Genomic DNA, 25383 nt, shown 5'->3' on the forward strand with positions numbered 1-25383 from the left:
TTTATTTTTGAGTTTGCCAGCAGGAAATGGGTGAGTAGTCACTTGTTTTTACTTTTATCTTTCATTCACTCGTGGCCCTTGATTTTACTTTGGTAAAAATGGTGGCCTTGACCTTTGTGTGTTTCTGTGAATACTGATGTGTTAAATTTTGTCCATCCAGGAACTCCCAAAGCTGCTGCAGGACCTGGCCACTACAGACGCTGACCTGCCGTGGAACAAGTCCAAAAATCGTTTCCCAAACATCAAACCTTGTATGTTGCCAGCCTGAAGTTAGTTTTTCAGGGCCGTTGCGCTTACAACGTACCAGAATTGTTCCTATCTCGCATTTCTGTTTGCTTCACTGTGGTCGCATTTCATATATTTAAATTCAACTGTATTATTATCCCTGTACTGTTTTTAGATAATAACAACCGAGTGAAACTGCTGTCTGAACCTGGCACCGCAGGCTCAGACTACATCAATGCTAGCTTTGTCTCAGTGAGTACCAGTTAGTCACGATTCTGTCAGATAGACATCCACATACATAAGGGTAGATGTAAGCCTCCCCGTCTCCTTTTTTCTGTGTCTGTAGGGTTATTTGTGTCCCAATGAGTTCATAGCCACCCAGGGCCCTCTGCCGGGCACTGTGGCTGATTTTTGGAGGATGATCTGGGAAACGGGAACCCGCACTATCGCCATGCTCACTCAGTGTTATGAGAAAGGCAGAGTGCGTATGAGAGATTTGTCACTGTTAGAAAAAAAACCTCACCGCTATTAGCATTCAGAGTACAAGCCAGTATTTGGGCTTCTTTCCCTGGATGCTTATGTCTGCTCTAAAGAGCTGATTATGTGTGTGTGGGTGTGTGTGACATTTCAGATTCGATGTCACAAGTACTGGCCTGAAGACAACAAGCCAATGTCAGTGTTTAGTGACATTCTCATCTCAAAGGTGTCAGAGGAAGGCTTTCCTGACTGGACTATCAGAACTCTGAAAGTAGAAAAGGTATGGCGCTAATAACCTCCGTCAAGTGAACATTCACCAGCTACCACACACACATGCACACTTACAGTGCACACATGACTTGAAATATATGTGTGCATGCAATAGTAATATTAGTTCATGTCAATGATACAGTATTGTTTGGTCTATTTGTGCACCTGGAAAGTGGAGATACTTAAAAAAAAATTGCATGTTTTTACGAGTCACCTGCAATGCTCAGGTTCTGCTCTACTATATCAGTGTTATTTTAATTCTTTGCTAAGTGGTTGCTAGGCAACATGATGGGATTTTATTATTATCATTATTATTATTTTATGAGGATAAATTAGCTTTTTTTGTTTAGTTTAGTTTTTATTTTTTACAATTAAAAAAACAAAAAGCAACTTCTCTTTTCTTCAAAAATAACTAATAAGATTTAAAAGAATAAACAAAAATATAAACCATCTGCTAATATGCCCCCACTTCTCTAGCTCCTCTAATAAATGAACCTTTGAAAAGGTTTGCTTTAAAAAAAACAAAACACAGAATATAGTTTGGTTTATTAAAACAGACTGAACAATTTACACTTCTGGCAAACTAAAGTACAGGTTTACTGGATTATTGATGAGCGAATAACAGGGAAAAACTTAATGATGAACAAAAAGGCATAAAACTGAATAAGTTTGGATGAAACAGCATCATCCACTGACTGCAAAGACAACATTTTTGCTTTATTAAAGGGTGCAGGTGGAAAAAAGTGATTCAGTGATGTGTATAAGGTAGCGATCAGAAGACACTGTTGAATCTAAAGTAATGTTGGGACTCTAGGCTGTCAGGCTACCCTTTTCAAGCTGAACTGGTATTTATGTCGAGCTCTTCCAGTTTTATAGGAATTTGGGAGCAGGAAATAATTTTACCTACAGCCAATAAGGAGAGCTCTAAGTTCAGACTTAGTACACTGGTTTCTTAGTAGAACCTGTAATATGAATTTTAAAAGTAATGGTGGCACTGCCCAATTTGGGGGTGATAAATTATCACAATTATCAGAATTTTATGTTATATAAGAAAATATAAAAAAAAAATCTTGTAAACTCTATGTAATAAAGCTGAATGATAGGGGAGGCTTTACATCTTTTTAGAACTACATGTGTTTCATAGGAAACCAGAGTGTAGGCCTCTCTAACCATCTTGTTTTGGTAGTAAGATGTGCAGGCATATTGAGGATGCTCACACAACCTTTTAGTTTGGAATTACATTTCTGATTACATTAAGAAAGTTTGGTTTTGACATTTCTCCATCGGTAGTTTGATGGCTTGAGAGAGCCTACGTCCTTTTAATTAAATTTGTTCATTGTTAGAAAAATAATAAATGTTATCTCTGTTGTCACTGAAAAAAATCTGCCGAGTTTATACTTGACTTCCTGTTATGTGTGTTCCTGTCCTGCAGCATGGGCACTACATTTTGGTCCGCCACTTCAATTACACATCGTGGCCTGAGCACGGCGTTCCAGAGTCTTGCAGTACGCTCATTAAGTTTGTCAAAGCTGTCCGAATGCACAGGCAGGACAATAGCACTATTGTTGTCCACTGCAGGTACGCTATCAGCTTCATGTAAGGGAGACCAACATCGCGTGAACTATAGCAAAATATTTAATTTTTGGTCATTAAAAGTGAGTCTCATATCAACAGATTATCAGTAAATGCTTCACTGTCAGTAATTTCATATCCTCTTTTGTATTACACCTACAAATAAGACCTAAATCCTTTTGTGTGGCATAACAGTGCAGCTGAAAGTATAATGGCATTTGCTCTCTTGTATTTTCTTTAGCGCTGGCGTAGGAAGAACAGGTGTGTTTATTGCTTTGGATCATCTTATTCAGCATGTCAGAGATCATGACTTTGTCGATATTTATGGGCTGGTGGCTGAACTGCGCAGCGAGAGGATGTGTATGGTACAGAATCTGGTAAGTTTACCATAAGTGCAGCAGTATGTTATCCTTTTGCGTGTGAGCTTCATGGTAAATAGAATAAATATGAAACATTTTTTTTATTTATTTATCCTAAGTTCTTCTGATAAACTTAAGAATCATCAAAGACTCACAAATGGAAATGTAGCTGCCCTACTTTTTACTTTGTACCCTGCTGTGATCTCATCCCCATCAGAAGATATTTTAGTATTGACAAAGGGAATGATCTGGCGGTGGATTAAAAGCAAGCACTGAGCAGGATTCCCTCTTTTGAAACAGCTTGAACCTTTCCTATATTTACCCTAGTGTTTACTTGTGGACTGCTGATTTGTCTGTCAGTGCCTGTGTAGACTCTCTGCCTGCTGTGGTTACTGTGCTTGTTCTGTGTAATTGTTTTCTTGTTTCTAGACTTTCTCCACAACTTTGTGTCCATTATCTGGCTGTGGGATTTGAGCCTGTAGTGTCTGCAGCTGCAAGAGCTGTGCTTGCTGAAGGCATGATTCTTTGAGAGTTCAGTTTTCAGTGTGCCAGGCTAGCTATTAGTACAATGCCTGAGGACATCATTCATATTGATTATTTTACAAACTCATAAATGTCCTTGCTGAGACTCTGAAGCAGAGTGCCTTTTTCAGACGGCTTTAAAAAGACACTTTAAAAGTTTTCTACAGTCATTGATTTGAGCTACTTATGTGTTTATGGCATCAAAGGGTTGATGTTATTGTAAAAGTCCATCAGATTTTGCAAACGTAGTTCCAGTTTCCAGCTGTACTTTGTAATATTGAAATAAAAAGACTATGAATGACAATTAGAATTAATTACACAAGCCACAAGTACTCAAACCACACATAGGACTAAACAATACACTTGAAATGTCAAAGACTGCGCCTGTACTGGCTAATAGGCTCTATCATTCTGGTGCCTTTAGTTCAGTATTCATGAATTACACAACTGCTGTTAGTTCAAACTATAGAGATAAGGACAGGATTATTTGGAAATATAGTTAGGAAGTATTTCAAGTGCTGTTTAACAGAATAAGGAGTTTTTAACACATTTCCAAACATCCTAGTTTGACTATTGCTAATAGACAGCTGTGTTTTGTGCTGGATAACAGCTTACAGTCATTTACGATCGTGTTCCCTGAGCAATCCCAGCCAGCTTTGCTTTGACTAATCTCTCAAATTTCAGTTCACCCCAAAGATTTTCGATGGGATTCAATTTCAGGCCAGTTCACTTTGATCTTCTGGACTTAGTTTTTCACCATGTTTTTGGTTGTTGTCGTCTTGGAAGACAGAGCGACAACCCAGAACCAGTTTTTCTGCACTGCTGAGTGCTTGAAGTTTTCTTTCAAAATCCTTTATTTGAAAGTAATGAAACTAAATAAAACGTCCAAAGCAAAAACCACCAAGAGGTGTTGTCGTCACAGCCATTAAGATACCAAAGTATTTTTTCACATCTCAAATCATCCATCTATTCATTCATTATTTTAACCACTTAATCACCAAGTAAAGCAGCAAGAGATTTTGAGGAGGGTTGGCTGGACAGGTCACCAGTTCATTATATGGCTTCTCACAGAGACACAAAGCCATTCACACGCAGCCAATTTACATGTCTCTGGCTTAAAATCACCTCTGTTAAGTTTTAGTTCTGAAAAATAAATCAAGTGGTGCAATCTTCGTACCACAGCAGTTCAAACTTAATCTGCTTTTCCCACTCTTTTGTTAGGACTATATCATTGTTCATATCAACATCTGTTCTTTGTGTGATTAATACAAAAGAACATATGGTCTGAATAAGCAGAAATATGTCTATGCATATGTGTGCTGTCAGGCCCAGTACATCTTCCTGCACCAAAGTACGCTGGAACTTCTAAACAACAAAGGCAACAGCCAGTCGATATGGTTTGTTAGCTACTCTGCTCTGGAGAAGATGGACTCCCTGGATGCCATGGAAGGTAAATATATGAGGTCATACTTAAAAAAACAAACAAACATGCAGCTCAGTGCTCACCTCACAAGGTTTTATTGCTCTTCAGGTGATGTTGAACTGGAATGGGAGGAGACCACTATGTAAAAAACTGACTAAGGAACATCTGTGAGATTTCTTTGGGGTTTTTTGTGCGTCACTGTCACATGACCTGTGGGCAGATCCTGGAGATGGAGAGGTCCATCCCCACCAACCAAAGTAAGAGCAACAGGAGATGAATATCTGCACTCAACGATCTGTCTGAAGAACTTTGTCAGTCCACTTCAAAATCTATTCCCAGCACAGTCCTCTTTATATTGAACCATTTGAACACTTGTTTCCAAAGACACTGCGAGGGAAAAAAGTGAAGAGCAGGGACAAAGAAGTTCAGAAAGGACAGGAATAAATGAGAAATTGTGAGCTGATCGTGAGAGCTCTATCACAAGTGTAAGCCTACAGGTATTTGCACAAATCGATTTCACTGTCTTATTATTATTATTATGTATTATGTTCATATCATCTGTGTTTTTTTTAACGTAATTTATTCAGCCAAAGTGGTATTGGGGCTTTTCAGTCTCTTTATAACTGTGTTGAGATGTTTGTTATCTTTTCTCAAGAGTGATTTGCAAAATAAAAGAAACACTCAAGACTTTCCCCACTTGACTGTTTCATCTGTTTCATTCTGCACTTTGACGTTGCAGTAGGGAGTTACAAATTAGTGAGTCTTGCTGTTTCAACAAGGGAAGTCTGCAGTAGCTTAATAGCTAACATAACCGTTAAATCCAAGGCTGTGGTTATATACTCACTAGGCACTTTGTTGGATGCATCATTTCAGCTGCATGTTAGCACACACATCAGAAACATTTAAGCATGCGGCTTGAGACGGCCTGCAGAGGTTCAAACTAAACATCAGAATGGGGAAGAGGGATGGTTTAAATAACTTTGAATATGGCATAATTGTTGGTGCCAGACGGGCCTGTCTGATAAAAACTGCTGATCTGCTCGGATTTTCCTGCACAGCCCATCTCTATGGGTTTGCAGAGGATGGTCTGAAAAAGAAGAAATATCCACTGAGCAGCAGTTCTTTGGGAGAAAAGGCCTTGCCGTTACCAGGCGTACAGGAGAATGACCAGAGTGATTTGAGCTGATACAAGGGCAACAGTAACTCAAATAGCCACTCTTAACAATCAAAGTGTGCAGTGGAGCATCTGTGAATGCACCACATGTCAAATCTTGATCTCAAACCTTGATGTCAAGCCTTGAGGCTACAGCAGCAGAAACTGAGGGCACATGCTCACAAAGACTGGGCAATAGAAGACTTGAAAATACTTTGTTTAATCAGTCTCCGCTTCTCCTGCTGTAGAGTTCATATTTGGCAAAAACAACTTGAAAACATTGGTCCATCCTGTCTTGTATTAACAGCTCAAGCTGGTGTCTTGAGATGATATGAGGGATACTTTCTTGACACACTTTCAGCCTCTTAGTATCAGCTGAGCACCATGTGTATGTGTGTGTCACAAAGCTCATATCATCTCAAACTGCTTTCTTAACAATGACAATGAGTTCACTGTACTCAGATGGCCTCCACAGTCATCAGATTTCAATCCTCAAAGCTCATTTGGGGTTTGGTGATTCTCATCATGGATCTTCAACTGACAAATCTGCAGCGACTATGCAATGATATCATGTCAATATGAACCATGATGTCTGAGGGATGCAAAAGGATGTTTTTAAGAGATTACTATTGGCCAAATGATAGCATTATTTCTGTAAATGGTCCCCATCTGTAGATATGTGTCTTTTATTACTACAGCACAATTTAGAGCAGATTTTATGGACAGGTTTGTGCATATGGATCAGGTACCTGCACAAGTCATTGGACCCAACTTTGAGAACCACTACAGCAGACACATATGACATTCAGGCACCTCAGATTCAGTGTTACTTTGGGGGCAGGGGGTTTGGTGGAAGGACCTCTAATGAATGAGTTCAGACCAGGTGTGCTGGAATGACAGCGAAACACCGGTCAGACTGATTTCCCATAAGCTCCTTCATTCCGCCATCCTCCCTGCACACCTGCTGCAAATTAATTCATTAGAAAGGCAGAGAGTGCTTCATACACAGACACCGTGGAGACGATATTGATAGTGACGCACGCAAGACTGAGAGTAAAAACTACTTTATTCTTTCATTCTCTTCAAACAGAAAAATTAGAAATTCTTTTAGTAAACATGTTGATCTTTAAGAAATCTCCTTTATAGAAATATTGTGACGGTGCAGAGATTAATGACAGTGCTCCACAGTGAGGATGCAGATTGGTGCATCTCCATGACAACCACGGAGAAGGCAAGGGGTAAGGGTAGAAAAGAGAAGGGGGGAGAGGGAGTAGAGCAAGAGAGAGAAAGGAGAAAATGACATCAACAAAGCAAACATGCCCTGACAATAATAACGAAAACGTAGACTCAAACTCCTCCTGTGTACTGTAAATGAAAAAAACAAAGCGAACAAAAAAAGCAAACAAAAAAAAAAAATATCATGCGGTATAGTACAAGTCAGAGTTTACAGTAAACAAAGTGGGGTTACTGACTTGAGAAATCAAGCAGTTTCAAAGTCTAAGCTTAAATTTGTTGTTGCTTTGGCAGCCGTGTGCATGTTTGTGTGTGGTTGTGTGATCACATGTGCAGCTGTTTGTTATGCTAGTGCGTGCATGTGTGTGTGTGTGTGTGTGTGTTTGTGGCGTGACTTGTGGTGTACTGTACGTATTCACCAATACAGCATAGCCCTTTGCATACCTTTACAGATGACACGCAGCCATCTCTTAATAATCCTGTAATAACATGACATGGTAATTTAATGACAAGTGTAGATCTGTAATAATGTCACGTATTCTATAAAAGCTGCCTGTTTTCTGTCTCTTATCACATATAGGACTCCCCCTGATATTAAATGTGAATAATAGTAACTATAATAACTATAATATTCTTTTTTTCTTTTAAACTAGATTTTCTCTGTACAAATACATACGTAGATACACACACTGGGCAAAGCAATCACTTTTTCAGAATAAATCTATATTATCTATTTACAATATATCCAGTATATTCTGTGGTGCAAAAAGGTACAAGACGTGTTTGGTATGTCTCAGTCGGATGATTCGTGATGTGCTGTACAAACTGGCTCGAAACCATCAACGGTGGACAGACGACACGTGAGGAAATCAGTTATTATTCCACGGACATCTTCAGTTTTCCCCCTGATTTAACATTCAGTACTCATGTGCATGTCTGCTTATATAATATTTTCATTGCGTAAGGAGAATATAAATAGGTGAGAGGGGAGACGTGGTCTAGTGAGGTGATTTGGGTCAACCCTGTGTAGAGCATTTTACTTCATTTTAATATAGTTTTGGAGGCATAGCTGTAGGAAATCAAGCCTTCTCTTGAGTATGATGGTAGCAGATGGCACTTTGTCTTGTGGTGCCCAAAGCACCAAAAAATACACATCAGAAAATTAGTAGCAATGTGATTTCTAGAAATCAAAATCCAATTTGTCAAAAAATAAATAAATAAGTAAATAAAAAATTCACTTTGGTTTGATTCAGATCTTGTTGTGAGCAGTTTTAATGTGTCCACCCTTTAATGGACTGGCTGCCTGTGCGGTGTGCCCTGCCTCTCACCCTTGATACTGAATATAATAATGGATGGATGCCTACAACTCAAACTCCAGGAAAGTTGGGACAATGTGTAAAATGTCAATAAAAACACAATGCAGTGATTTGAAAATCTCATAAGCACATTAAAAAAATATGTGTAAACAAATGTTTAATCTGAGACATTTTATTATTCTAGGAACAGTATTATGCCTATTTATAATTTGGTGGCAGCAACCCATCTCAAAAAAGTTAGGATGGTATCAACAAAAGGGGAGGAACAGTGTGCAAATATAATACTAAATAAAGGTTAATTGGTCAGTAACATGGCTGGACATAAAAATTGCATCTTAGTGAGGCAGAGTTTCTAAGAAGCAAAGATGGCAGAGGTTCACCGACCTGCAAAAAACAACATCAACAAATTGTGGAACACTTTCAGAATATTGTTCCTCAATGTAAAATTGTAAAGATTGTCAATATCTCGTCATTAACAGCACAATGGGCCTTCACGCAGCACTGCTTTGAAAACAAGCATGATTCTATCATACAGAAAATATCACTGCATGGGCTCACAAATACTTCCAGAAATCCCTCTCTGTGAACACAAATTGCCATCCACAAATGCAGGTTAAACAACCATAATGTGAAGATGATCTAGAAAATGTGTAGTCTTCTCTGGATCATTTAAAATGGACTAAGGCACAGTGACGCTGCATCCTCTGGTTTAAAGAGGATAGGACACCACCACGTCTATCAACAAGACAGTGCTACAGCAGGTACACTAAACTGCAGAAATATTACAACAACACGGCTTTGCTGACACAGAGGTAAACACGTCACATGTCACAACATATTTTTTAGATGGATTGCTGCCATCGAATTCCTTATCTTTACATTATTGGGGGGGCGGTTCCCTCAATTTGAACATTTAGTATGTTTTCTATGTTATATTGTAGATAATCATATGGGATTGTGTGATCTGCAAACTGTTGCATTATTTTTTTTGGGGGGGGGGCGGGGATTGGGTTGTACATCCAACCAAAAAAGTGTTCAGGTACACAACATTACAGCTCAGCACTGGGACCTATTATTTACATCCTGTCATGGTTATGCCTCTTGTCATAGATGCTTCCTTCTGCCATTTTTTTCCACTTTTAGCAGTCCAAGGCAAGTGCTATCTACAGTAACTCCATTACATTCAAAAGAAGGCAGGCATGTCCACAACTGAGCAACTCAAACCAGAAGAAAACAAATCTAGATGTAAAAACAGCACTACAAAGCATAAGAAAAACATGTATATTTGATTTTTGGATGACGTTTTCTTTTTAGGTTTCCCTAAATCCAAAGGTAACATCCCTATGCACAAGGCAACCTGTTTGGAGTAAATAGACAGGAGGAGAAAGGCTTCTTTTAGCCTTGGTTAGGATAAATTATCAGCCTGGCTCCCTGTTGCCCATGGGTAAGCAGGCTGAACAAACAGTACAGAAGCACTCTCCCCTCAGTACAACTCAGAGGTGCAGATAAAGTGTTAAATGTTGCAATGCAGCAGACTCTTTCTTGAGCTGTGTGAGAGCACACCTTCAGAATCACAGCATACAGATACTGTGAGGATATCTGCTATCTGCTCAATTTTAGAAAATCATGCAACAGTGAAGCACCGAATCATGATTGTCATCAGGATATTAATTTAGGATAGTTTAGTTAGTAGCAGCATCCTTGCTTACTACACTAACCCGTAGGTGGTAGAGACGGTACGGCAATTTATCTTCTTTGCCTTTTTCCACGCACACTGATTATGTGTTCCCTAGAAAATGGAGAAACAAATAAGCTGGTGCTCTTGTTTCTTCACATTATGCAGAGATGAAGGAAAATGATTATGGTATAAAGTAGTTAGATTAGCTGCAGTAAAACGATCCCTCACTGAGTGTGGTAATACTGAAAACAGGGAGATGCCATGAACATCAATATCCTCAAAGAGAACAGAATCTTCCCCCTTTTTTTTAAAGATATGTCATGTCTTTTCAGGGTGTTTTTTCTGACACTCCAAGCTCACGTACACTTGTTGGATAGGCGACATTTAAAAATGCTAAGTCACCATACAGCCAACAGCGTGAAATCCAGACAGACAACAACAGCTGCTACCAGGTGACAGGCTGAAGAGAACAGAAAGAAGAAAAGTCTTTCAGAAATACCATCAAAGCTACTCCATGTTTAAAAAGCACACAGCCAAGTTAAGACTATAAATAAATTCTTGGTTTGCATTTTCTTTGCACCCCCCCCCTCCTCCCCTCATTTAAGTCACACAATATAATCTTTACTTTACTTTTTTTTTTGCACTTCTTTTGTCTTACTATTCAAAGTAAGCTGACTTGTGCTCCAGCATGTGTTTGTTGAGTGTGAGTGTGCGGATCTTGTCTGGCGCAGGGAGTTTGTTACGCAGCTGATGACCTAAACGATGCTGCGGGAGCCGCTGGAGTTGCGCCTGCGGGTAAGAGGCATGGTGTGGTGAAGGGGCATGGGTGAGTCGGGTGGACAGAATTGGTGGGGATGGTTGTAAGGTGGAGGAGGTGGCGGCAAAGGGGGTTGAGGCCCATCTCCCTCTCTGACACGCGCAGGTGTTGACAGGGCCGACTGGATGAGCTGATGGGTAGCCGGGCCTTGGCTGAGGAATGCCTCCATCCGTCCTCGCCCGCTCTGGTCCATGACAATCACCTTGACAATCTGCTGGCACTGGATGAGTGTTTCTGGGCGGAGATCTCCGGCCTGGACTGGGCTGAGCAGGGCAGGTGGCGCAGCCAGAGCCAGTGGCGTTGACTCAATGCTGGGCTGGCTCAGCTGATAGGTCTGCAGCCTGTTGTGAATTGACACCTAGTTTAGGAACAGTCAGAGAACGCATGAGGAGTTACCAGCCTGAACGCAGCCTCTACGCAGCCCTCTGGTGTGTTACGCACATGGGCATGCAGGCATGCAGGTAGGTAGTATGTAGAGCGAGCGCATGCAAAACACACACTCTCATTTTCTCTTGATCATCTCTTGATTGTCATGATTTAAACTTGAGTTCACATATTTACACGCACCAGCCTAGGAAGAGAAGAGGGTTGCTGGGTAAGACGAGATTTTCTTAAGGAATTATGGTGGGAACCCTTTGGATTTTATGAGTGTCGGAGTGCGACACAGGGAGTGGTCATTGAGTGGCAGACTGAGAGGCTGAAAGATAAGGGAGTGCCAGACGAGGAAAGAGGTGACACCGAGGGCGTGGTGTCTCCCTAACACAGTGACTTACAAATCTAAGGGACTGATTGAAAGGGAGGAGAAGGGGGCGGGGAGTACGGGCAAAGGAATAAAACAGAGAAAACATCTTCTTTCACTTCGCGTACTTATAGGAAGGGCTGGTTGTACAGACATGCACACACTTATCCACACACACACAACAGACTTTTAACAGTATCAAGCTTATCTGGCTTTGTAGGCGTATTCTAGGAGCCAGCCAGGCTTATGGTGGCTTGCAGTGGCTTATACAGTAAGGCTGGCAAGCAGCAATTGATGAGAGAAGGAATGCTATATAGCGAGTAGAGTGGCTGCTCATCTACTCATGAGGCACAATGAGAGACAGTTTGTAGCACCACTACACCAGAGTCCTCTCAGCATCCTTTGTATCTATGGCTGCATAGTCAGGATGTGCCTCAGGTGGAGCTCTTTTAAAGCAAAGCATAAAGCACGCTTTCTTGTCAGGATGAGGTACAGCCCTTGTCCAACCACACACACACACACGCACACAGACATATATAAAAACCACACCCACAGAGCTGCAGACGCAGATACTTACCTGAGGGAGACAAGAGTAGCTTTGGCACTCACCTCTACTGTGTTGTTGTTGCCGGTTTTATCGTACGCATCCTGGCCTGTGGGGGAAAAACAGGCAGATTTCAGCTTCACATACAGAATTTCGAAAATGTCAGAAACAGACTCTCATACAGGCAACTGTCATTCAGTTAAAAAATGGTTCATGAATATTTTTTTAAAATACATTTTGCACAGAATCAACTGAACATGTCATGTTTTCATATTTTAATACTACAGTTTTCTCCTAACTAAATACTTAAATATTCATCTTTAGAGGTGCCGGTGGGCAATGTTTTAGTCAGTCAGTCTGGCTATTTAAACAGTGCAATTAATTAATTTAATAGGGCAATTAAATTAAGATATAATAAAACCAAGTACACCCTTACTGCTGACATTGGAATTACGAGTGTAAATGGCATCCAGGCGCTGCTAATCAAACATATACTTGATTAACTGATCATTAGTAAGTGTGAGCACCTCTATAAAAACAGATGTTTTTAAGTTTGCAGGTCTGGAGTATTCAGGTGTGTGTTAACACAATGCCACAGAGTCACTCAAGGATCAGACCATGCAATGGTCAGAGAAACTGCAAAAAACTCAAGAGTTACATCTCAGACTCTACAGGCCTCAGTTAGCATGTTAAATGTTAAATTTCATGACAGTACAATTAGAAAAAGACTGAATGTGTATGGCTTGTTTGGGGGAGTTGCCATAAGACAGTCTCTTCTCTCTAAAAAGAACCGGCATAAAAGCTTAGGTTTTCAAAGTTAAATCTAAAAAATCCCCAAACCTCTGGGACAGTGTCATTTGAACAAATGAGATCACAGTGGAGGTGTTTGGCCACATTTAATAATATCCAAACACACCGTATCAGCACAAATGACCCACACAGGCACGTCTGAGGCATTTGTGCTCAATCACAGTAGTGGACATGTTATGATGTGGGCTTGTTTTGCAGCCACAGGACCTGGGACCTTGCCGTCACTGAGTAAAGCATGAACTTCTCTGTATACCAAAGTTTCTAGAGTTGCTTTGAGGCCATCTCTCCAACAACCAAAACTGGGACATGCAAAAGAAAGCACGTCAGCAAATCTACAACACATTGGCTAACCCAGTCAAATTCCAGACTGCAGATAACACATAACTTCAACATATTTCTGTAAAATGTAGTTCTTCAAGATAATGAATCATGGGGTGTACTAAGTTTTTCATATGACTGCAGATCATCTGAAAACGTTCTTTTCCACAACTGTAATTGGCACTCTAGCCTCATTAATAACATATGACATTGGTATCCATCCTCTCTCTGAAAAAGGACAGTGTATTATAATTATTTATTGTTTTGGAGACTGTATCAGATCTGAAAGTCTCTAACACCTGTGCACAATGTAAAAATGACAATTGGACAATCTTTTTGAAGCTACTTCTCTGTCTTTCTTTAATATTTCAAAAGTGACAGTGATGGCTTTCTCACCAGCATCTTTTCCAGCTTTTTCATGTACCTTTTCTCCAAGAACTTGTTCTATTTTCTATATTCCCCTGAGCAATGTTTGCATTATTATGAGTAATGTATTCTGCGTTATGCTGCACAAGCAAAACCAGCACCTGAGGGAGAGCCGTGTCCTGTATGTGCATCCATTTGCCCGCCGTTAGTGTGTAAGCCATGTGGCTGGATGCCTTGTTGCCTCTCCAGTTCCCCTACAGCATGAGAAAGGGAAAGTTCAGTGAGCCGTACACAGGTTGATCAGTATTTGTTTACATATGCAGATTTTGAGGATAGTGAAGGCTTTTTTCCCCCCCTCCTTACACTGGATGTGAATCTGTTCCATCTCGTTGACCTCTGCGATTGACTCTCTGAGTTCTTCCGCAAACTTCCTGAGCTCTTCCCCACTTGGAGAGCAGAAACTCACCAGCTGTTTCTTCTCTGAGGTAAACGGGCTCATCATGGTGACACCATGGGCATAGTCTGATGAGAAACCCCAACAAAGAGAAACAGAAGTGCTTTTGCCATAACTATGACTGGAAAAATGAATGGATAATCCAATAATCCATACCTAATACAGATAATCTCAGACTTTCTTTCTTCTTTCCAGTTACCCATAAGCTCTCTGAGTTCACACACCTTTTCTATTATCTTTCCAGATGAATTTAGTGAATTATTTCTGTTTATAGATTCTCAGAGCTTCACCAAGTTCACAAACCTTACTCGATGATGCACCCGAGGACTCAAATGTTGATAGGAGATTGACAGCACACATAAGAGATTGACAGTAAGATGCTCTTGTAGAACATAGACAACATCTTGATGAATGGACAAGTGAAATAATCTTTCTTTAAAAACTTAAAAAGAATAAATCTTAAAAAGAATAAAAATATATCCTTCAGGATATCTGGCGTAACACTGACAACAGCGTGTTAACACTGTTATACTAGTGAGTGCTTGGCAGTTCCTCAAAGTATGGATCCTGACACTGACATTGACAGACAACAGTGCTGTGGATGGCTCAGCATTTTTCAGCACAGGGTGAAACTGCACTGGCAATAAATTGCTGCAGTGTAAAATGGCAGCTTACATTCATTGCTGAAGAGGTGAAACTGCATTCCTAGGAGACCCATAGCTTTACAGAAGGTGTATGAAGCAGAGCTTTTCTTCTTGGGACATAGCTTCAGGATCTAGAGACATACAACACGGAAATATGGTTGGTTGCATTTGGGCACATACTGCATGTTTTGAAATGGTTTCTTGTGCTTTTTAATGGTTTTCAAATGTTAAAATCTTACCAACAGTAGGTCATTGAAAAGGAAGACCTCTCTCTGGAGCTGAGACAGTTTCTGTTTGTGAGGTTTGTTGGCATCAGGCACCTCAAACAGACGACAGCAGCACACTAGACGTCTGTGGGGCACGGCGAGAATCTAGACAAGGTTAAAGAGATGAAGATGACAGCTAGCACAGAGCAGGGGATGGGCTGCAGCAAAATAATCCGTGATATAAGATAAAAGAAGATTGTACTAAAAAGGGCAGAAAGCTCTCTCGAAAGACAAAAGGAAATGCAGGACTTGCACCAAAATGCAGATATTACTCACAGTTTTTAGGCCCAGGATTGACTGCTCCACACGGCTCACATAGGTGACATGGTCTTCATTTGAGCGGAGCTCTCTCTGCTGGATCCTTTCATAAATACCTGCAACCATCTCTCTGGGGATGTCCGCTCCATCATCCACACCTGAAAGAAATGAAGGGTTCATGCACTGCATGAATAGACACCATACACATTTTAACAGATAGGTTTAACCCCCTCCCCCCACAACCGCCACCGGCCAAACAGATTCAGACACAACATCAAATCTGACTAAATTATAAACTGTCTTTACTTGTTGTTTGGATTATGTGATGGCCAAAGATGAAGTATATAACCCTTTCACGCATAGTGGCCACTACAGTGGACAGCTATTCAAAGGCTGTTTTCTTGTATTTGTGTCAGTGTTTATGGTATGCTTGGATGTGTAAAAAAAAAAAGAAAAACTCTTTGAAAAGTACATGTTTAAAAAATGAAATTCAAAAATCTTTTTTTCATGCCTAAAGATGAATAAAAATACTTAAGAAAAAACCCTGACTGAGGGTGTCATAACTCATGTATGTATAATTTGGTTGGGCGTTCTCTACCCCCTTTTTTTGCACACTTACATCATATGTAAGATATCCAACCAATGTTGCAACAGTTATTGACTGTTACATGCACTGTGCATGCAGCTGTGCACATTTGTACATTCAAGGCCATAGTTTAAAACAATATATATATAGTCCTTGTTTATTCCTGCGAAACTGAGCATTCTCCTTGGTCAATGTGACAAAATAAATTACATTAGAAAGGTGACATCACCTTTGATATCCAGATTGAAGAGGAGATATCAACAAATGGTACGAGAGGAGATAACACAGGAATAGTATCAAGGGCACAGAGAAGGTCAGAGAATTTTTAAAAGGAAAAAATTGTTTTTGGGTTGATTTCAGACAGTGAAATACTTGAAATCAGATACCGGATAACAGTTCTTTAGGCTGGAAATTAAATAAGCATCTCAAACGTTTTAATTACTCACAGACTTGACTGTGACTCATTCTAATGTGCAAATTAATGGAAGTATTAGAGGAAAAAAAACAGATGAAGTTAATGGGTGTCGTGAGATTGAGTGTAAACTTAACAATCTGAATTTCAAACTGTGTGGCTGTATCACTTTTACCCAACATTTTAATGCCAAATTAGTTTTATTCCTTTGTAGGGTCTGAAGCTGTGAAATCAGAAAATGTGCTGTTATCGCAGTATGTGTGCTGACATTCTATCCTGGCAGTTGTTCCACTATCACTGTGGAGCAGCACACTCAGCTGTAGAAGATAATATGAAGAAAAAATATATAATGACTGAGAAATAGATTTTTCTGTTAACTAAAGGCACAAATAACAGTGAAATCCTTTTTCCTTAGGCTATCGTTGCCGTTAATATATGTATCTGCTGAACCTCTGGATGGAGACAACATTCAGAGCTATGGGAAGCTCAGCAGGGGCGATGAGTTGCTTCTGGAAAACCAAGCTCAAATCATTAAATCTCACGCTAAGTGAGCCTCAATTAAATGGGCCGCCGCCACGGCCTCTGGGGCAGCGCTCCGAGTCAAGGATATCAGGAATCTCTTCCCGCACTGATGATGGTTTCCTTGATGGTACCGAGCATAGGCAGCCAACCACAACCTCTTTGAGTAATTTACTTCAGTTCAAGAAGCTGTCACTCACGGGCCTGATAGTGAGGTTGAAGTGAGGTCGATAAGAGAGTGCCTGCTGTAAAATTTTGACTTCCCCTGCCATCTGCTCTCTTTTTCATCTTCACCATCATTCTTTCCACCACACCAATCCACTGTGAGTGATCTACAGTAGAGGGGTGCGTATGTATAAACAAGTTTACTATTTATAACCAGCGCTCATGCCCTTCCGATAAAACCACTTGCTATAAATGTTGAAACATGCCTGCAGCTCATTATGCCAGCTCTGCCCACAGGGACAGTTAGCTCTCGCATGGCACGTAGAGTAAAACCTGTAGAAAAATACTCTCTGCCTCGCAGTTTGAGCACATTCTTACCTCTTAGGTTGCGTATGAAGTCATCAAGGCCCATTTTTCGCTGGGGTTTGATGTTGGGCGAGTACATGTCAGTGTTGAGGAGGACGACAGCAAAGGCCAGAATGAATATGGTGTCTGGATTGTGAAACTGCTGCACCACGTCAGGATTACACATACAGTACCTCTGACTGTGGAGGACAAACAGGAGTTATATTTTTATATTTTTTTTCAGTGGAGGTCACACACTTCTCTGTTATTTTTTTTTGAAAGCAGAAAACATTAAGCATTGCTGACACAACAATGGTGAAATCCTGTTTATTAGTCAGACAGAATCCTGAGGAGTATTATTTCTTTTGACAGGATAGATTGAGGTGAATTTTTTTTCTAACAGAATGGCATTGCTATGTGTTTGCAAGACACCACAATTTTGTTGTCATAGCAAAAACATCACAAAAATGTAATGCCAGATTTTAGTACTTGTGTTCACTGCAATGTGTTGAAAATGTCCTAGCAGCACAGAAATACATGGAAAAACTAAATGAAAAAACAAGATAATAATGATGATGACGTGAAATCATACTCAGATGCCAGTTTATTACATACAAATGGATAATATTCATGCTGCATGACGTCAAAGTCCTGTTATGGCTATTTTTAACTTGCATTCATGCAATGTAATACGATGCGTGGATTTTTGATTTGGTGAGCCTATCGTGCACTCGTCAAGTGTAAAAATAACAAACAACATAAGAAATATATGCTCTGCGTTTATTGTGTATGTGGATTTCTTACAAATACGGTGCTGTGCAAAAGTCTTGAGCCACCCCTCATTTCTTCATTTGGTGCGAAGAAAATGGGAAATATGTGTAGGTGAAATGGGCAAGCACGAATGCAAAAACAGCACATGATTCAAAAACAGGGTTTCTGACAAGCTTGAAAGTCAATATTTAGAATAATTGTCTTTATTCTTCAAAATCGCCCGCACTCTCTTTGGCAAGCTTTCTTGTAATTTCTTTAAGTAGTCTTCAAGATTAGTAATTCATGCTTCTTGAAGGATATTCAAAGCTCTTCTTTAGATTTTGTCTGCCTCTTGTTTTGTTCTCTGTCAAGATGATCCCACACTGCTTTAGTAATGTTGAGAACCACACTCTGGACAGGCTAATCCATGACTGTTAGTGTTACATGTTGTGTTTTTCTACCCAGGTATGTTTTTATTGCATTGAAATTGGAAACACTGCCAGGCTGAAAAGCAGACGTTGTGTATCAGATGCTTTCCAGACGGTATTGTATGGTGGATGAAAATCTGATTGTACTTTTCTATGTTTATAATTTCATCAAGTTTTAGAAGATCCTAAACAAACCATGACAGAGCCTCCACCATGTTTTACAGATGGCTGTAGACACTCACTGTTGTATCTCTCTCCTGACCTTTGTACAATTAACAATAATTTGAACCAAATGTCAAATTTGGATTCATCACTCTACAAGGCCTGCTGCCACTGATTTTCAGTCCAGTTCTTGGGTAATTTGCCACACCTCAAACTTTTCTTCCTGTTTCCCTTCCTTAAGAATGGCTTCTTGACAGCCATCCTTCCACTGAGACCATTTCCGATGATGCTGAGCAGTCAGGTTCACCGCTCAGGGCTTGTGTCAGTTCTTTTCAGAATTTTTCCTATTTCCTGGAAAAACAACTTTCAGATAGTGTTCAGTTGCTGTAGACTGATCAATTGGTTCTTTGATAGGTTACCTGTGATGTGAAGACAGAAAACCGATTCATCCCTTGAGTTTTGTGCTTGAGGTGCATTTTTATGGCTTAATGACTGAAAATGAAAGTGGTCATTTACAAGGACTGCACTGAAAATAAGTGAAAAAGCAGTACTCATATTCAAAGAAAAACTTTGAAAGACCTTCAAAAAACCTGGGGAACTATTGACTAGCTTAAGACCACTTTAAAAAATTAAAAAGCGGTTGGGTTCCCTGGCAGCAAAATATGAAGAAGGAAAAGGTGGCTTGAGACTTTGGCACAGTTATTTACACACACACACACACACACACACACACACACACACACACACACACACACACACACACACACACACACACACACACACACACACACAGACATACAACTGATTGGTGAGTTCATGCTATATAAAAAAAATCAGGACATCTTTAAGAGAGATGCTTACACACTGGTCAAGTTATAAAGACAGTAGGTTCCTGCTGTGATTTTAAGGTAGATAATTCTCTTTCTAATCACACTAATTAACTTTAGCTCAAATGTGAAAGCCGTCACTCCACCATATATGAAAGACAGGACAGCAGAGACATTTGACAGTGCAATGCAGCTAAGAAAATTCTCCCCATTCTGTTTAGGAACCAGAGATGCTGCATTTGGACTTGCTTTGACCCATTGGTGCCCACAGCCTTCACAAACTCTCACTTCCACCCCTCCTTCTTCCACAGCTCTTTCCCTCTCTTTCTTACTGTCACTTACACTTACACAGTGGGCCATTTCAGTGGCGGGAGGCTTTTATCTTTGCAGTCAGGCACGATGCAGACACGGAGAGGGGCTGCTCTGCTCTAGAGGACTATGCACTTGGAAGAGCGTATGCAATCAAGAGGTCACATCTGAAACCGGTGCAACCAGAAAGCCATTTCTCACATTCCATACCAGAACTGAAGTCAGAGGACTCATTGAGTATCAATCACGCTGTACAGTTCAGAAGAAATGCCTTTGTTTGAGAGAGTCTAGATCCTGCTCGTCTCAAACTCCCTTGCAGATAGAACAGGCACCCGCACTTAGATACAAAACCACAGACTCACAGATGAATCTGTATCAGCAGACTTGCCAACTTCTGCAAAAAATTAATCAAAGACTGAATTCAAGGCAAGCTCTGCTGTATCTGTGAGCGTATGGATGCAAATGGGTATGTGCATGGATGTGAAAGTGCATATGTGTGCATGTTTTCTCAGTGAGCGAGCAAACAGTTGACTAAATCGGTAGTGGTAAGCATGAGCGTGTATTTCTGTTCCATTCACACATTTTCAACCACACTCCGTCTTATGTAACCAGTTTATTTAAACACTAGCTCTGATCGCTTATCTTCATATCTGCATATAAAAGTTGCATGCCAGCTGGCACAAATACCACTTTGTATAAAAGAACTGCTTTCGACAAGAGTACAACACGCTTCAAACAGATGACATAACAAGTGTTACGTAACAGATATGGTAGTGGATGTCTGGCAGTCCCGATAAAGCCCGCTCATTTCTGACCTAGACTCCCAGCTCCAGAAAGTGTGGTCTCAGATCACTGATGACTTTATAATCTGCACCCAGAGGCTCAGTATGTATGATTGAGTGTTTCTGTGATTAACTGATGACCGCAGTGGGTGTTCTGATTGGCCCTCAAATCAGAATCAGAGAGGGGAAGTGTCATGACTGCTCCCTTTCCTCTCTTCCCTCACCACCTCTTGTTTGGAATAAGAACACTTTTCTTAATGGATAGGCCGGGGATTCTATACTTTTCACATTATCTAGAATCTAGAGTCTAAAAAAACGTCTCAATCCGAAATAAATAAATAAATAAGTGCTTGCTGTCAGTGTAGCCAAACCCCTCATAAACAGTAGTCTTAATCAGCGTCATAGACATGCAGTGTTTCCCTAGATGTGCTAAAGACACTTTGATCAAGCCACATTTTTCTACTGGATCAAATGTTCCTTCACTTACAATCGTGGGCATTAATTCAACGGTGAGTCATCTTATGTTAACTGTACTATTTTTTCTACTTACAATATGATATTTTTCATTGATGTGCGGAATGTTAATTTGTATAAATAATTAAAGACAAACAGAAAAGAAGGCGTACGTTTAAATTACAAACTGAAAAACACAATCAAAAACGTGATTACTCATCTCATTACCAGGCTAACTGAATAACACAGCCACAAATTGCCCTGTAAAAACCAGAACTGGCTCAGCTCTGTCCTTGGTTGTGTCTCGTGCAACATGAGGTTAGAAATATTACCTCACAGCAGAGCATCCGGTTAGAGCTTTTCTTTGAAAAATGCTGCCTAGAACACTCTTTAAAGGATACTCTAAATCTCAGGAGTTTCACTTCAGTAATAAATGAATATTAAAATCTTTTCAATGGGGTTAAGATCATGTGTATGTGCTCTGAACCAGAACACTATTTATGGAAAACTCATCTTCAAAAATGCCACAAACAGTACATACAAGACAGGAATGGTTCCGAAGAAGAAAACCACTGTCTACAACATGGCACAAAAACAGCAAAATAACATCAATGAATTCTAGCACATTCTTTGGTTAAAAGAAAAGCAAAATAAATGCATTCGTCAGATTAGATGATACAGATAGATCCTGCATGCTTGCCGTCAATAGGGCAAGAAATACCACAGTGGCTGAAGAGCGCCAACAGTGAAACATGGATGTAGGCGTGGGCTGATATGGGAATGCATGAGTGCACAAGCTTGTAGGGGAGATGACATTTACAGATGGCTCTATGAATGCATCCTTGTATACCCAAAGACTGAAAGAAAAGATGACTCGCAGTCTTGAAAGGACAGGTCAGAGAAAAAACGATCAGTTTTAAAGGAAGAAGTGAATGCATGGCTATAAATATATATATGTATATATATATATATATATATATATATGTATATATATATATATATATATATATGTATATATATATATATATATATATATATATATATATATATATATATATATATATATATATATATATATATATATATACATATATATATAAATTTCCCTAACTTGAATCCAGGATAACTCATTTGGAATATTTTGCAAAGGATAGCAGCACAGCAACATCCCTCCAGCAAAGAGAGCTGAAAAAAATAACTTGTGAGAAATGGCAGAACATTTCTCTACAGATTTGGGACAGAATGGTATCCTTCGTGTCCAGGAGAAATGAATCTGTCAGCACAAATGTTATACAACAGGCAAAAAAAAGAAAGAAAGAAAGAAAGAAAGAAAGAAAGAAAGAAAGAAAGAAAGAAAGAAAGAAAGAAATCACTAATTGAAGTTGTACTTACTTGTTCATGCACTGAAAGACATGCTGTATTTCTGGCATGCTTTCATTAGCCATGCTAGCAGTATTGTATATCAACAATTTTTAGAGAGTTTTCATGAAACTGGTCCTCACATTTAAATTGTAATGTCAATGATGAGCCTCTGACAAAACTTGTAGTGCAGTCAGACAGCATTTTAATCTGTCCATTATTTTGGTTTAACTCAAATACCTGCAAAACTAATGACATTCCTACCATCTGTACTTCCATCTGCTGTTTGCCTTGCGTGCTGTTTAGCAATGCAAACTAATATGGTAAACATGGTGATCATTACCTGCTAAACACCATGGTTTTGTGAACATGTCTGAATGCTGACAATAGCATTCAGCTTAAAGCAGCAGGGCTGTGGGCTCTTCAATGTCTGGGACAAATGTCTGGGACAAATGGGACAAACCGCCCTTGGGGCTGAGTGTCACAGAAGAAGGAGGAAACTGTATTAACAGCCATAAGGTTTGTCAGAATGAGGATGCCGAAATTTGTTGGCGGCCTACTAACAAGCTGAACATTTGTTATGGTGTGAACAGGGAAAACGACGTCTTGGTTAATGAGTTCAAAGAGGCCACTGACTCAAGCCGTGTCATGCTGATGACAGTGTGGGCATTCCTGAGGGAAAGAGCAGTACATCAAGGGAAGGACATTAAATGTATAGAGCAATTTCTCTGCAATAGAAAACAATGAAGGGCATTTTTATTGCATTTTTAGTCCTGAGGGGACGCTTTGGATATCTTTAGGACTTATCAAGGACATGGCCAGCCAGGGGACCAAAGTTGCAGCTTTTATTTGTCTGGTTGCTTCTATCTGTTTATTGCCTCAGTTAAATGTTAAATAGCATGATTTTAAAATAAAACTGTTTCCATCCAGGTATTTGTTAGAAGCAAAGCTAGACAGTTTGCAGGAAAGGTATAAGTGGAGTCTGCAAACTGCAGTAAGTCTAACAAGTTCCACTTGGTATTTCAAGACCTTTATCAGCAGCATACACTAGCGTGACTTCAGGGCTGGAGTCAACATAAAATGAGGACAAAACCAACTGAGGCAGATCTTGGTGAGTAACAAACGTCTACATATTCATGTGTGATTTTGAATGGGATGGACACGCAACTACCCAGCATGCACCAGCAGCCTAAAAAGAAAATGATTTGGCCAGGGAAGTGTCATCTGGTGAAAAGAGAGCTGCGAAACAAAGCATCTATTCTTGTCCTGATGGAACACACGCATTTTGCTGCAGTTTAAATCCCTATTGTGATTGGCTGATGATCAAACACTGTTGAGTTTATTCAAAGGTTACATGGAATCAGTGTAACTTATTAATGGCAGAGAGCTTTGCTGTCATCACAGCCTGTCGCAGTAAGCCAGCAAAAACAGCCGATTCTTCTACGTCTATACAGTGAGCTGATTAGTATGCCATCTTGGATGCATTCTGCTACCCCAAGGCTGCGAGATCAGAAAACGCTTTTTGCTTCAATTTTATTCCAAAGTGTGTGTTCTTGGTTGTGTGCCATTGTTTTTCTGATTTGTATTGGTGGCCACAAGCAAAAGGCCCATTCCTGTTAAAATCTTCAGAGTGCACTACCCAGCCCTGCTCGGTCATGTGATGCACTGTTTTTGTGCTGCACTGTGTTAAAAATCAAAGCCAGAGCCCGTTAGTCAGTGAGGCTGGGTTGTGATCGAGCTGACAGTCTCACCTAAAGGCTTCGATGAGTCTCTCCACTTTCTGTGCTTCTCCCTGAACACGGACATGGGCCTGGAACTTTCTCAGGGCTTCGTCAAGCTCCATGCCTGAGAAATCCATCTCGTCCACAACACAGCTATAAAGAGACAGAGAGGGAAAAAGACAAGAAAAAAAAAGGCAAAATGAAGCTGGGTTTAGTTTCAGTACTTCACTGTAGTGAGAAGGTAACAGAGTGAGTGTGCGAGTGGATCTGAGACAAACTATCTGTACCCAAGTGCTGACGGCAAATCTTGCTATTACAGTCATAGTTCCATTACAGAACCACTGACCTGAATGATGCACATAGAGACAACATGCTTGCACATGCACACACATATACCCACGTGCTGTGCAAATATCAGTGGAGAAGAAAGAGTCCGAAAATAGTGGGAAAAGAGGGATGAGATGGCAAAAAATGAAAAGTAAAGAGGGAATGGGAAAGAGAGAGGTAACATGAAAGGCTGAGGACAGACTGCGGTAATGGGAGTAGTACGTACAAGATTGCGCATGTACATTTAGGTGCATGGGTGTTTTTGTGTCCACACAAGTGTGTCTCTGTGAAAGAAAGTGAGGGTGTGTGCTTAAGTGTGTGTTCAGTGCAGTGACCTATTTCTACAGTCTGTACAACAACATCAGCAGAAAACCTCTCTACGCTGGTTCTCAGTCTGCAGCCTACACTGGCAGGATGCAAAAAGGGGTGAGTGTCAAAGCATTAAGCAAAAGCATGTTTTCATGGATGTCTTCCATTTCCGCATACTGGTGCCACATGTCAAGTGAGTTTTGCGTGTAAGCTCATTTATAAGGTAATTGCTTTCGAAAACCAGCTCAGTTTATGATAGCTTTTAAAATAACTGAAGTTCGAAAGTCCAAATTTAACAGATGTTTTACTTGATTTACCTCAGTTTCTTAGCCATATAAAGCAACAGTACCATCAAACTTTGTACTACGATATATGATTGAAATTCTACTAAAGGACCTAAATGAGAATATTAGTGAGATTAGGTTTTCCTGAAAAAGAAAAAGTCTTTAAAGAGGTCCATATGAATGCAAAGTATGTATAGAAAT

The 25383-nt window shown here is 40.1% G+C and overlaps 2 protein-coding genes across 3 annotated transcripts in view; one reads left to right on the forward strand and one right to left on the reverse strand.

Moving 5' to 3' along the window:
- Positions 1 to 5435, forward strand: part of ptprq (protein tyrosine phosphatase receptor type Q) — a 43219-nt gene extending 37784 nt beyond the window's left edge. Inside the window, exons 58-65 of the mRNA XM_063480394.1 lie at positions 161 to 251; positions 401 to 477; positions 572 to 706; positions 857 to 982; positions 2405 to 2550; positions 2786 to 2921; positions 4752 to 4875; positions 4957 to 5435. Coding sequence (XP_063336464.1) covers positions 161 to 251; positions 401 to 477; positions 572 to 706; positions 857 to 982; positions 2405 to 2550; positions 2786 to 2921; positions 4752 to 4875; positions 4957 to 4994 — 873 coding nt within the window. The 3' untranslated portion in view covers positions 4995 to 5435. The remainder of the gene's footprint in view (positions 1 to 160; positions 252 to 400; positions 478 to 571; positions 707 to 856; positions 983 to 2404; positions 2551 to 2785; positions 2922 to 4751; positions 4876 to 4956) is intronic.
- Positions 5436 to 7049: 1614 nt separating this feature from the next.
- The window catches only part of iqsec3b (IQ motif and Sec7 domain ArfGEF 3b), a 34114-nt gene continuing 15780 nt past the window's right edge, over positions 7050 to 25383 (reverse strand). The window contains exons 7-15 of one of the 2 annotated variants that reach the window (XM_063479732.1): positions 24293 to 24415; positions 17505 to 17671; positions 15463 to 15602; positions 15160 to 15291; positions 14952 to 15051; positions 14186 to 14344; positions 13984 to 14076; positions 12394 to 12437; positions 7050 to 11403 (exon numbers count right to left, since the gene is read on the reverse strand). In XM_063479732.1, coding sequence (XP_063335802.1) covers positions 10984 to 11403; positions 12394 to 12437; positions 13984 to 14076; positions 14186 to 14344; positions 14952 to 15051; positions 15160 to 15291; positions 15463 to 15602; positions 17505 to 17671; positions 24293 to 24415 — 1378 coding nt within the window. In that variant the 3' untranslated portion in view covers positions 7050 to 10983. The remainder of the gene's footprint in view (positions 11404 to 12393; positions 12438 to 13983; positions 14077 to 14185; positions 14345 to 14951; positions 15052 to 15159; positions 15292 to 15462; positions 15603 to 17504; positions 17672 to 24292; positions 24416 to 25383) is intronic. The other variant, XM_063479733.1, reaches the window with a different exon arrangement.

This window comes from Pelmatolapia mariae, linkage group LG7 (assembly GCF_036321145.2).
Source record: "Pelmatolapia mariae isolate MD_Pm_ZW linkage group LG7, Pm_UMD_F_2, whole genome shotgun sequence".
NCBI lineage: Eukaryota > Metazoa > Chordata > Actinopteri > Cichliformes > Cichlidae > Pelmatolapia > Pelmatolapia mariae.